Consider the following 12,037-nt stretch of genomic DNA (forward strand, 5'->3'; position numbering starts at 1 on the left):
GTGTATAAGAGACAGGAAGTTAAGTTACAGTTATTGAAAAAAAGTAACTGTAACTTCGTTACAAGTAACGAGTTGCTTCCCAACCCTGCATTTGGCATACATGCAAGTTAAGTTACACAAGGAAAGAAAGTAACAAAGTTAAGTTACAGTTATTGAAAAAAAGTAACTGTAACTGTAACTTCGTTACAAGTAACGAAGTTACTTCCCAACCCTGATAATACCACATAATTACCATTGTTCTCACGCCTCTCACGAAAACTTATTGTAAATTATGTGAAAATTTGATATACAAATTACGTCTGTTGTGGCGCATTAATGTGAACTAATCGTATAAACTGTTCTAAAACTTTTACAAAATCTTGTCAACCGATCCGATTAGCAGAAGACGCAAAACCACGTAATACCCTAACCCTACCAAAGCCATATTTTGAGGAGACGAATAAGCTAGGATAACTCAATATCTAGAACTGCGTTCACGCCGTCACAATTAATTCAAAAACACGGAATTCTGATAATAAAATGGAATTTTCTTTTTTTATCACACATTAGTTTTTCTAGAAATTAAAGATTTTTATCGGATAACATTTTGCACTTACTTTATACAAATTTCGGACTCGCCATAAAAATATATATGTTGCTTGAAGATAGAAATTATTTTAAAAAGCATCAAAATTAGTACATAAAAAAAATGCACTTAATTTTGCATTAATGACACAAAATTTGTCACCGCCATCTGCAAAAATTTTCTGTACAAACAAAAGAATGAGATTTTCTTTTAATTAAATCTACATCAATTTTACGGAAGAAATCAATTTTTCTTCATGATGCGAATTTCAATTTTAAAGTTTGTATTTGCACAAAGTATCGCTTTACAATTAATTGGTATTTCTAAGAGTGCGATTTTTCAAAAAGTTTAAAACACTTTCAAATCTCTCTACTCAGGCGTATTGAATAATAAAAAATTCAATTTAACTATTCCGTACGATTGTGAAGCCTTACATCAACATGAATAGATAGCTTACGGAAAGTCTTATCTATTTCATACTTTAATACCGGTTCTACCCAGTTCTACCAAAGAACCCGGCTGATATTCGTCGCAACGATGAACGGGTTCTCTGCAAGTTATGTCTCTACCAAATACGTTCCCGATAGTGAATTCCAGGATTTGGTGTACAACATCATTCATACCGTCGTGTTTTGGGATGCAACTTTCGTATTTTTATGTATTCTGTAAACTCGGAAACTCCTTGGTTGGGCTTACATGATCAGAAACGTAGCTTCGGTTTTTTTTTCTTTTTTTTTTCTCTCGAAAAACTTGTGCCGAATTCAGAGTGCACCTCATGACGTCGATTAAAAAGGCTAACATATATTGACTGTTTAACTTGACACATGTAATCTTCAATCACAAAATATACACATTCGGTATGTTTTAATTATGGCATTTTATCCGAATTTATTGTAACAAATAGCATAGTAATTACATTCCTTTTTTCTTATGAATTTGTGTTTGCATTGGGTCCACGTCGGCGGCCGAAGGTTTGCACGACGTTGACAAACCTGCGATTGTACTGAATGCGACGTTTAGCACGGCCAGTCTTCTTTTTGCTCTTCTCTTGCTTTTCAACCTAATATAATATACATTAATATTAGTATAAATATGTATTATATTTTACATAGACATAATTCATGAGATTAGAGATTGAGATCAAAGCTTCAAAATGTATTTCTTTTCACAAGCACACATATTACTGCATTTAATATAAATAAAATTAAGGTTTTCTCATTTGAAAATAATAAACCTGGCACACTCAATTCAATTATAGAGTGGGTACTCAAATTTCGCAAAAGAATTCCCTGGAAATTCCCGAATTTTCCAGGAATCTTATTCAAAATTCCAGGTAAGATCAGAGAATTTCTCAATACAGCTTTAAAATAAATTAGGCACTAAGAGTTCTAATAACGTATAAAACTTGGTGTGTAAAACAATTTAAGGGGTCTCACCATCCCCTAAGGCCTTAAAATTATCTAAGTTTGCGATTTTTTTGTGGGTAAATAGATAACTTTATTTAAAAGCTGTTTAGAGGACACTGCTGTATATATATAAGAAAGCAAAAAAAATATTTAAAAAAATTTTTTTTATGCACAAAATGGCAGCGCAATGGCCTACTTGCAAACTCTATTTTTTCTATTTTTTCAAATTGGTGTACAGGATTCCAGGCACACGGTTTGGCCTTGAGCAAAACAAAGAATTTTTATTATCTACATATTGAAGACTAGAGACGTACGTAGGGATTTTTCAAAATATTGATTGTTCTCGAAATGGCAGCTACTTTTACGAAAAGTTCGTATTTTTGTCAATACAAGTCTTTCGTAAAACAGCAGTCATTTTGAAAAAAATCAATATTTTGAAAAATCCCTGCGTACGTCTATAGTCTTTAATATGTAGATAATGAAAATTCTTTATGTTTTGTTCAAGGCCAAATCATGTGCCTGGAATTCTGTACACCACTAGAAAAAAAGGAATACCGCAAGTGTAGGCCAGTGCGCCGCTATTTTGGACATAAGAAAAATAAAAAAATATTTTTTTAGTTTTTTATATATATACAACAATGTCTTCTAACTAGCTTTTAAATAAAGTTAAGTAAATAAAGTCCATTTACCTACAAAAAATCCCAAACTTAAGGTATCATTTTTAATTTTCTCAGGGGTGGTGAGACCCCTTAAGCTTCTCATATGTACAATAGTTACATTTCCATACAAAATTTTTCGAACGTAATGAAAGATTTTGTATGGAGATATAATTACATAGGTGAAGATTAAATTGTTTCACGCATCAAGTTCTGCGTTATTAGACTTTTGCTAATGCCTGATTTATTTCCGGATTATCGTTTTTAAGATTGAAGAGTCTTTATATAGTACATGTCAATTTTAAAATAAATTAACTCTCAATATCGGGAGCCTTTAATATGGGGCCACATTTACTTTTTAAAGGGATAAAATTAAATTTAAAAGTAAGATTAAAAAAATTTCCCTGAGTATCAATAAAATTCCAGGAGAATCCATGATTTTCAAGAATAAAAATAAAATTCCCTGAGAATTTTAGGTTTACCCGGTAGTACCCTGAATTAAATAATGAAGAATGATCTCTTTACCTTTGGTGTCTGAGCTTTCACTTTGCCAGCGCGCGCCAAAGAACCGTGGACCTTTCCTAAAAAAATAAAAAACAAAAAACAGTTATTTTATAATCAATCTGCGTTTTTTTGTACACCTTTCTTCAATAATAAATATAATATTTAAAAATCTTGTGTTTCTCAAATACATTTATATAGTAAATACAATTGACAATTCCAAATTGTCCACATCCAAAGCTTTAAAATATCTTTTTATGAAGTGTATTTAAATTTGTGTATTTTATTTTCTACATTTTCCACTAACTTACCTCCCCGTAAAGGTACAGTCAACTCAAGTACGTCTGATGGAAGTTCATTTACACAAATTTCATCTGTCAATAAACTTCCGTTGCAATGAAGATTAAATTCATTTTCAATGTTTTGCAGACACGCAATTCTTTCCTGTAAACAATTAAACAAAACTGTTAATGTTTTCCAAGTTTTTTCTCTTTAATATGTTTATATTTTTTTTAGACATTATAAAAATAATACTGTAGTAAACTTATTAAAAGTGAAAGTGCAAAATAACTTTCTCTTTTACACATAAATTTACACATTATTTTTGCATTAGTGCTCGTTCTAGCATTATAAGGCAAGCAAATGCTAGATTATCATTTTAATGCTATGTCCATGGACATTATTATCCAAAGGCAAATTCAGTTGTTAAATGTTATATGTACCAAAGTAATATTTAAAAACACATCCATGGCCATCATCACACAAATTCAGTTATTAAATGTTATGCACTAAAATAATATTATTTAAAAAGCAATACCTTTATATGCTTGATTTGTTCATTATCTTCACATTCAACAACAGTTGTTTCCTGTCCACGAATTTGCAGCTGCATGATGCTTGTATATGCAATATTCTTTGTATATACCGAAAGCCCTGCAAAATACACAATTTTGAATAATTAATAAAAATTATTTTATAATATATTACTTGATTGAAATTAATATAGTTCTCGTGTAACAACTATTTAATAAAAATTTATATAACTATTAATTTTAATATCTAGCATGTCCCACTTTTAATATTAATAAAAAAATCTTTGTAAATCTGTATAATCATACATGTTCAAGTATGTAAGTTACAGATACAGAATATATTAAGTTATAATTAAAAGTTATATTTTTTATATAAAATTTTCTGTGTAAGTTTGTACGTATTTATTACAAAACAAGTATTTAGTTGAAATAAAAAGAAATCAATAGGATTAAGAGATTCTTATAGTAGAATGACTGACTTATAACCTTAAGACAATGTTATACGACCCAAGTTTTGGTCCTTAGGAATGCACAATAACTGTCTTGTGTATGTTTGCATATGTACATCAATTCCAGATACACTTTTAAGGCATTTATTGTGAGACACAAGACAATTATTGTGCATTACTAAAGACAAGGATTTGGGTCATAAAGCATTGTGTTATTTTTAGCAAGTTTTCTACAGTAGACTGTTAATAATGGATCAGAAGTCAATCTAATAGCGTTTTCAATTTTGTTGACTCAACCCAACTCTGAGTCAATGATCTGTTATTTTTAGCCATAAAAAATAGCTAAACTGTGCAAGAAACGCAGTTAAAAAGAACAGACCATTGATTCCAAATCGAAGTCGAGTCAACAAATCAAAAACACTGTAAGTTTCAAATGTAGGAAATGAAATTTGGCCATTTCTACGCAGTCACTGATTACTGACTTCTTAGGACTTTATCTTCTTCTAATTCTTAGAACTAGAAAAAGACAAAAAATAAGTTAAATCGAGATTAAAGTTAACCTACATTGATGGAAACATCTATCAATGTAGATTAACTTTAATTTTCAACTGAGATTAAAGTTAATCTATATTAGTAGAAATGAGTTTATAAATGGACATATGACACATTACTGACTCGCTCTTAACTTCTGGTCTATTACTACAGTAGAAAGTCCATAAGATTAAAACTAATTAAAAGTCATTCATTCTGCTGAGAACCCAAATCGGCACAATATCCATAGCACATAATTTTTTTTGAGTAGTTTTCTTCAATCCAATAATTTATTCAATGCCTTCCACCACTCCTACAAATACTCTGACACAAGGGGGTCAATTGTGTACCTTGAAACAAGGTGAAAAATTACAAAAATGAGTAAACACATTGGATATTGGCCAACGAAATTAAAAATATTGCAGTAAATTTTTTCATTTTTGTAATTTTCCTTATTTCGAGATACACAATCAGTGAGATAGAAAGCCCATAAGATTAAATCATTCATTCTGCTGAGAATCTAAGCATAATATCCATAGCACATAATTTTTTTTGAGTAATTTTCTCCGGTCAGATAATTTATTCAATGCCTTCTACCACTCCTATAAATACTCTGACACAAGGGGGTCCATTGTGTATCTTGAAACAAGGTGAAAATTACAAAAATGAGCAAATTCATTGGATATTGGCGAACGAAATTAAAAACATTGCAGTAAATTTTTTCACCTTTGTACTTTTCACCTTATTCTGAGATACACAATTGACGGCCAGGTCTCACCCCGTGGTGGCACGCGAACGTGTTTTTAGGTTAAAATTCACGCGCATATGCTGAACGACTTGTTCGGATTATAAGGGATTTCAGCGCGAGGGACTGAACGAGGAATCGCTAATAAATAAACGCGAGTGAAGCGTTCGCGTGAATTTCGATCGTCGCCGGGCGAATTACCGCTCAATACGTCAAAAATAAATCCGCACTCACCCTGCCGATGCACGCACGCAATGGAGTCGAAGAATCGAAAGAACATCCCACGCCTTTCGTAAACGCAGCTGATATCGGCCGCCGAACGCGTGGCACGTGCGAGAACCAATCGTCTACCGCCATTCGTCCGTCTTGTCCAAAAGGCGAACGTCGATTGGCCGGTGAGACCTCGGCCACGTTCGCAAACTCATCGCAAAAAGTCCCTTGACGTGCGTTCGCGATAATTTATTTCCTCTCCGTTGGTGTCGCTACAATTTTTGATACATGGCGAAAGAGACAAGCTGTGTGTGCCAAAAGAGACAGTAGACACTGCCGGCTGCTCTCGAGTTTACTCTGCCTCGACGTTCGCTTTTATTTTCTCTGCTTTGGATTTTGCAGATGCGTTAGATTTCAGACAGAAGTTGACTCTTTTGAAGTGCGGAATTGAGCTACTTGAACATCGTGGAAGATGTCGGTCAAATTAAGCACAAACAGCTCGCCGTCAGTCGAATTAAGCTCCTATCGTGATCAACATTTTAAGGTTTTTCCTTTTTTTTATTTATAATTAACCTCAAAACCTCAACTATATCTGGTTCATCTTACTTTTGTATGTTTCTTACATTCGCATAGTTTGTAATTTTAAGTTAATAATTATTACATCTGTTCGCGTTGCTTTTTTACTTAGAATTTTCATTTTCTCCGAATATATAGGTAATATTTATCTCGTTTGGAGTGGTGAAAATTTTTCGGGGATTTCAAGCAATGCGAACAAGCTTATTGTTAGTCAACATTTAAAAAATTGCTCGAGAAAGAGATCAGTGTAATTGCATTGAAATTACATGTGTATCTGATATAAGTAGATTTTTTTTAAAACTACAAATAATCAGGGGTCGTATTTAAAATAACATTATTAAAATGTGTATTTTAAATAACAAAAAGTAAAGGAGTTATTTAGTATTTATTATTTTTAATAGCTTATTCTATTTTATATTTTAAATATGTTTTTGGAATCCGTTTTATATTTTCCAACATTTTTAATAAATCTTAATTCTGGAATCTATTTTATGTTTGTTATTTTAAATAGTTATATCAGTTACTTTACTGACTTCTGCTTATCAGGGATCGGTCATATTTAAAATAATATTATTTGAAATGTATATTTTAAATAACAAAAAGTAAAAGAGTTATTTAGTATTTATTATTTTAAATAGCTTCTATATTTAATATTTAATATTTTTATATTTAATATTTTAAATATGTTTTTGGAATCTATTTTATATTTTCCAACATTTTTAATAAATCTTAATTCTGGAATCTATTTTATATTTGTTATTTTAAATAGGTTATATCAGTTACTTTATCGACTTCTTCTTATCAGGGATCGGTCGTATTTAAAATAACATTATTTAAAATATGTACTTTAAACTAAAAGAATTATTTAATATTTATTATTTTAAATAGCTTCTTTTGATCTATTTTATATTTAATATTTTAAATATGTTTTTGGAATCAATTTATATTTTTCATTTTAACTAAGTTATCAGTTTTTTTATTGGCTCCCCTGCGATATTTTATTTTAAATAAGTTTCTGGAATCTATTTTATATTTATTATTTTAAATAAGTTGTACCAGTTATTTTACTAACCCCTGCAAATAACTGATCCATCCCCCTTTATCTTTCTTCCTTCGTGTAGGGCACAAGGGCTGAGCAGGACAGACTTCTAAGGAATTCCACCACTTTGTACGTGGGCAATCTGTCGTTTTACACCACCGAGGAACAGATATATGAATTGTTTACCAAATGCGGTGACATAAGGCGCATCATTATGGGCCTGGACAAGTACAAGAAGACACCCTGTGGCTTCTGCTTCGTCGAGTATTATCTGAGAGCCGATGCCGAGAATTGTATGAGATACATAAATGGCACTCGTTTAGACGACCGAATAATCAGAACTGATTGGGACGCTGGCTTTATTGAGGGTAGACAATACGGTCGTGGCAAAACTGGAGGACAGGTAATTTATCTTTAATGTAAAACACAAAAATTAGTCAAAGAAGGGCATTAAGAGAATCAACAGAACTCGTTGCAATAAAATTTTTCATAAAATTATATTCAGAAAGTTAGCGAATTTACATCTTGCATCTCTACAAGATATGTAAGATGTGAATTCGCCAACTTTCTGAATATAATTTTATGAAAAATTTTAACGCCACGAGTCAAAAGTTAACACACAGAACTCGTTGCGTTAAAATTTTTTATGAAATTGTACTCAGGAAGTTGGCAAATTTACATCTTACATCTCTACGAGATATGTAAGATTTGAATTCGCCAACTTTCTGAATATAATTTTATGAAAAATTTTAACACCACGAGTCAAGAGTCAACATACAGAACTCGTTGTGTTAAAATTTTTTATGAAATTGTACTCAGAAAGTTGGCAAATTTACATCTTACATCTCTACGAGATATGTAAGAGGATGTAAATTCGCTAATTTTCTGAATATAATTTTATGAATAATTTTAACTCAACGAGTTCTGCTTGTTGACTCTTAATGCCGTTTTTTAAACTAATTTTTGTTTTATTTAAATTGAATTTTATATAATATATATTTTATTATTTATCTTGAATGTCTTACATGTAAAAGTAATTTAGGCACGAGATATATATTTAACATGTAATATTATTTCTAATATTCTAGGTGAGGGATGAATATCGATCTGACTTTGACAGTGGACGAGGTGGCTACGGTAAAATAATACAACAGAAAGTAACGTCTCTCTCCGACGGTGGATTTGGACGGTGAAATCTTTCAATAGATGTGTAAATGAGACATTGTATGATGCACACACGTGTGCAAGTGTTCAATCCGTATTTCATTATATGTGACTGAAGTAATTAATTTTAAGTGTAAATACGTTTTGGTGATAAGCTTAAACTAAGCAGCAGTATAAGTAGAGATCGATTCACATAGTAGAGGTACGCTCATAATATATCATTAAAAAGTTTTCGATACTTTGGACAAACGTTTTGCATAATAATGTTCAGAACCAAAGAAATTGCAGTTAAACTTGACTAATTCTATACACATGTCCTCACCAATGTTTCCTTGTTATTCGTTCCTTGAGTTAATGTAACAAATCTTGCAAATACAAAATCAATAAAATTTATTTTATATATAATAAATGAATATCAGTTTTTAAATTAATTCAACATTTCTTATATTGATTACGCTGAATTGCGATTATTAAGCACTTATAGCAAGAAAATGTAACAAGGAGAGATATCTTTTGTTATGGGATTTAATTGCAGTTTGTATTTTTATACATAATAAATATCTTGATAGCAAAATCTCAAGTTACAAAAAATACGACATATGTACATGCAATCAAAATGTAAAAACAGGTAAATCATTGAAATTTGAAATCACACTAATACTTATCGTTATCACTGATATTTATCATTTTATTTTCTTTTAGAATTAGATTTCGATCTTGAGGTAGTGGATACGATATCACTGCTACTGTTTTTCTGAGACAGTCTTTGTTTGATTAAGCTCATAAAGTCTGTATCACTTCGATTGCAGTTTATCAAATTATTTTCGGTTCCTGGAGTTTTGCGAGAAATCTTTGAAGACGTATACTCATTATTTTCGGTTCCTGGAGTTTTGCGAGTAATCTTTGAAGACGTATATTCATTATTTTCGGTTCCTGGAGTTTTGCGAGTAATCTTTGAAGACGTATATTCATTATTTTCGGTTCCTGGAGTTTTGCGAGTAATCTTTGAAGACGTGCATTCGTTATTTTCCAAATTGTCTGCATTATTTTCGGTTCCTGGAGTTTGGCGAGTAATCTTTGAAGACGTGCATCCATTATTTTCCAAATTGTCTGCATTATTTTCGTGACTTAAAATATCGTTAATCACAACGGCGCAACTTTTTTCCTCTTCGCTATTAATATCGGAGATTTCTTTAGTCTCTGACCCGTTGACAATCATCATTTCATCACCAACATCATCCATAAGCTTTTCCGTTTCCTTTGTACTCCTCTCAGCTTTCCCAACAGTTTCGTCGACCGATTCTTGTCTTTCAACGTCTTCTCGACTATACGTTTCCTCGCTGACAGACGTTCCCTCGTCTTTATCATATTTCTCGCGATTAGATTTTTCCACTAGAAATTCCGCCGTGCGAATCGAAGCGATATCCTCCTCGGATGCATTCGGGCAAAGCGTATTTTTGTTGACAACTCTACCGCCGTGTAGAAAAGTGGAGACGTTCTTGCGCCGCCACATCTTAGAAGTGCTGTGCGCAACCCGCCTGCCTGTCTGAAAAGAGAATTCCTTCGTATCGACGTCGGTGATCTCGCCCTTCAGGTGACGCAGGTATTTCTTCAGCGCCGTGTAGAAATGCAGCTTGTCCACCATCCTCGGGAAATTGGCGCATCGCGCGCTGCTCGACGGCGTCACCCAGATCGCGGTGTGCTCACCGATGCGCTCTGGCTGCAATCCAAAGTGAAACACGGACTTGGCGGTGATGCTGGCGAACACCTCGTAGATGCACTTGCCATTGAACACCGCGATCCTGGGCTTGTACAATGCCAATTTTTCCCTCACCACTTCAGCACCCTCCTTCAGTTCGGTCCGTTTGAGATCCGCGGCGGATCTGGTGGGGCGCGCTACGATGTTCGTCAGGCCGATACTGTGTCGCAGGAGTTTGTAGTCCTCCTCGAAGCTGACGGCTCTCGGCGTCAGGCCGGACTCGTGCAGAAGCTTGTAGAAGTGATTGCCGGGACCCGCGTAGTACCTACCGCGGTGCGCTGCCGTTAAACTCGGATTGATTCCGACAAACACTATATCCAGATTCATCTCCAGATAATCTTCCAGTGTATACCTCTCGGCTATCTCCTCCTCCGTCAATCCATCGAATCTGTCTACTTTTTTCTTGGGTCGCTCCGAAGCCTCCAGTGGCCTCTTCTTGAGCTTGTTTAAGTCAAGCGGTGACATGACATTCAGGCAGCGAAAAGGTACATGCAGGAATCGATCTGTAAAAAAATTATTTTAATATAAACACTCTTTATAGCAGCAGCTAAACTATGTCGATTTAAAAGGTTTGTCCTATTTAGAAAGGAGTTAAAGATAAAAGTATTTGTTTTTAAAGTCGCAGTCAATAATCAAAAACATCATTGTTTAGCTTTATCTCTTAATTTAAAAAGAATTTCAATTTCTTTTAAAAAAATGTTCACTGACTACAGTTATTTTCAATGAAATCGAAACTATTGATACAAGAATAAATGTAGATAAATAAAAAAATTTTAATATAAACACTCTTTATAGCAGCAGCTAAACTATGTCGATTTCAAAGGTTTGTCCTATTTAGAATGGAGTTAAAGATGAAAGTATTTGATTTTAAAGTCGCAGTCAATAATCAAAAACATCATTATTTAGCTTTACCTCTTAATTTAAAAAGAATTTCAATTTCTCTTAAAAACGTTCACTGACTACAGTTATTTTCAATGAAATCGATACTATTGATCCTATTGATACGAGAATAAACATAGATAAATATATAGTAAATTTAGATATGCACGCCCAAATATCAGCTTTTTTTAAACTCACATGTTTTATGCAACTCGAGAAACATTCCGTCCCATTTTTCTTATAATTCCAATGAAATGCAGTAGTTTCACACGTATATTTTTGTTAGAGTCAAGTATGTCTGTATGTAAACACATCGCAAGGTCGATAAGTAAGATGATACACGTGCGTGAACGTGAATACCAATGCGAAAGCGCCATCGTTCGGCCGAAAATTTAAAAAATTCTACATTGATATCAAGATACATTATCGACACTATCGATGTTGAGTGAAGAAAAATTACCGTGAGAACGCATCGTTCGAATAATCTTCCTTATCAAGGAATTCCTTAATAATATTCAAATTGCAGAATTGGGTATCGCATTTACGCGTATAGTAAATTAAATTAATAACACTACATTACACATGTAAAATGCAGTAGACTATATATGTATCATCTATGTAAACAATAATATCTACATCAATTATCAAAAATTCGTTAGAGACGATCAAAATTATATATTCTGTTTGCAATTTTAGATATCTGATATCTCCCCGGGAAAAAAAGTTCCATATATAATTATATATA

At 32.8% G+C, this 12,037-nt stretch overlaps 4 protein-coding genes across 14 annotated transcripts in view; 1 reads left to right on the forward strand and 3 right to left on the reverse strand.

The window, feature by feature from the left end:
* Positions 1–1,321, reverse strand: part of LOC105463021 (MICOS complex subunit MIC27) — a 5,751-nt gene extending 4,430 nt beyond the window's left edge. For 3 of the 8 annotated variants that reach the window (XM_011710018.1, XM_011710017.1, XM_011710016.1), the window contains exon 1: positions 1,046–1,186. In XM_011710018.1, the coding sequence (XP_011708320.1) occupies positions 1,046–1,186 (141 nt within the window). The other 5 variants (XM_011710022.1, XM_011710023.1, XM_011710020.1 and 2 more) reach the window with 5 other exon arrangements.
* Positions 1,322–1,423: 102 nt separating this feature from the next.
* LOC105463022 lies at positions 1,424–5,973 on the reverse strand. The gene is made up of 5 exons (XM_011710024.1): positions 5,900–5,973; positions 3,946–4,061; positions 3,440–3,572; positions 3,153–3,208; positions 1,424–1,625 (listed from the first exon to the last, which is right to left on the reverse strand). Exons 1-5 carry the CDS (start codon positions 5,943–5,945, stop codon positions 1,494–1,496), a joined length of 483 nt encoding a protein of 160 aa, XP_011708326.1. The 5' UTR covers positions 5,946–5,973; the 3' UTR covers positions 1,424–1,493.
* A 163-nt stretch (positions 5,974–6,136) lies between these two features.
* On the forward strand, positions 6,137–9,059 carry LOC105463023 (nuclear cap-binding protein subunit 2). Its single transcript, XM_011710026.1, has 3 exons — positions 6,137–6,419; positions 7,573–7,893; positions 8,579–9,059. The coding sequence occupies exons 1-3, from the start codon at positions 6,348–6,350 to the stop codon at positions 8,681–8,683; spliced, it is 498 nt and encodes a 165-aa protein (XP_011708328.1). The 5' UTR covers positions 6,137–6,347; the 3' UTR covers positions 8,684–9,059.
* Positions 9,060–9,163: 104 nt separating this feature from the next.
* Positions 9,164–11,619, reverse strand: LOC105463024. 4 transcript variants are annotated; one of them, XM_011710030.1, is made up of 3 exons: positions 11,491–11,619; positions 10,766–10,916; positions 9,164–10,678 (listed from the first exon to the last, which is right to left on the reverse strand). In XM_011710030.1, exons 1-3 carry the CDS (start codon positions 11,513–11,515, stop codon positions 9,343–9,345), a joined length of 1,512 nt encoding a protein of 503 aa, XP_011708332.1. In that variant the 5' UTR covers positions 11,516–11,619; the 3' UTR covers positions 9,164–9,342. The 4 variants fall into 4 exon arrangements, with proteins under 4 accessions (XP_011708332.1, XP_011708331.1, XP_011708330.1 ...); XM_011710029.1 differs by having other exon boundaries at positions 9,164–9,657; positions 9,730–10,916; XM_011710028.1 differs by having other exon boundaries at positions 9,164–9,606; positions 9,658–10,916.
* Between the last annotated feature and the right edge of the window lie 418 nt (positions 11,620–12,037).

The sequence above is a fragment of the Wasmannia auropunctata genome, unplaced genomic scaffold (assembly GCF_000956235.1).
Source record: "Wasmannia auropunctata unplaced genomic scaffold, wasmannia.A_1.0 LD336092.1, whole genome shotgun sequence".
In the NCBI taxonomy this organism is placed as follows: domain Eukaryota; kingdom Metazoa; phylum Arthropoda; class Insecta; order Hymenoptera; family Formicidae; genus Wasmannia; species Wasmannia auropunctata.

What these genes read in the sequence shown, in the direction of transcription:
- LOC105463022 (XM_011710024.1), bottom strand. Translation starts at nt 5,945, where the DNA reads ATGTTCTTTCGATTCTTCGACTCCATTGCGTGCGTGCATCGGCAGG. An exon ending in TGCGTGCGTGCATCGGCAGG is followed by an intron (nt 4,062 to 5,899) that starts GTGAGTGCGGAT and finishes TGTATTTTGCAG; the next exon opens with GGCTTTCGGTATATACAAAG. An exon ending in AACAAATCAAGCATATAAAG is followed by an intron (nt 3,573 to 3,945) that starts GTATTGCTTTTT and finishes AATTGTTTACAG; the next exon opens with GAAAGAATTGCGTGTCTGCA.
- LOC105463023 (XM_011710026.1), top strand. Translation starts at nt 6,348, where the DNA reads ATGTCGGTCAAATTAAGCACAAACAGCTCGCCGTCAGTCGAATTAAGC. An exon ending in ATCGTGATCAACATTTTAAG is followed by an intron (nt 6,420 to 7,572) that starts GTTTTTCCTTTT and finishes TCCTTCGTGTAG; the next exon opens with GGCACAAGGGCTGAGCAGGA. An exon ending in GTGGCAAAACTGGAGGACAG is followed by an intron (nt 7,894 to 8,578) that starts GTAATTTATCTT and finishes CTAATATTCTAG; the next exon opens with GTGAGGGATGAATATCGATC.
- LOC105463024 (XM_011710027.1), bottom strand. Translation starts at nt 11,515, where the DNA reads ATGTTTCTCGAGTTGCATAAAACAT. An exon ending in TCTCGAGTTGCATAAAACAT is followed by an intron (nt 10,917 to 11,490) that starts GTGAGTTTAAAA and finishes ATTTTTTTACAG; the next exon opens with ATCGATTCCTGCATGTACCT.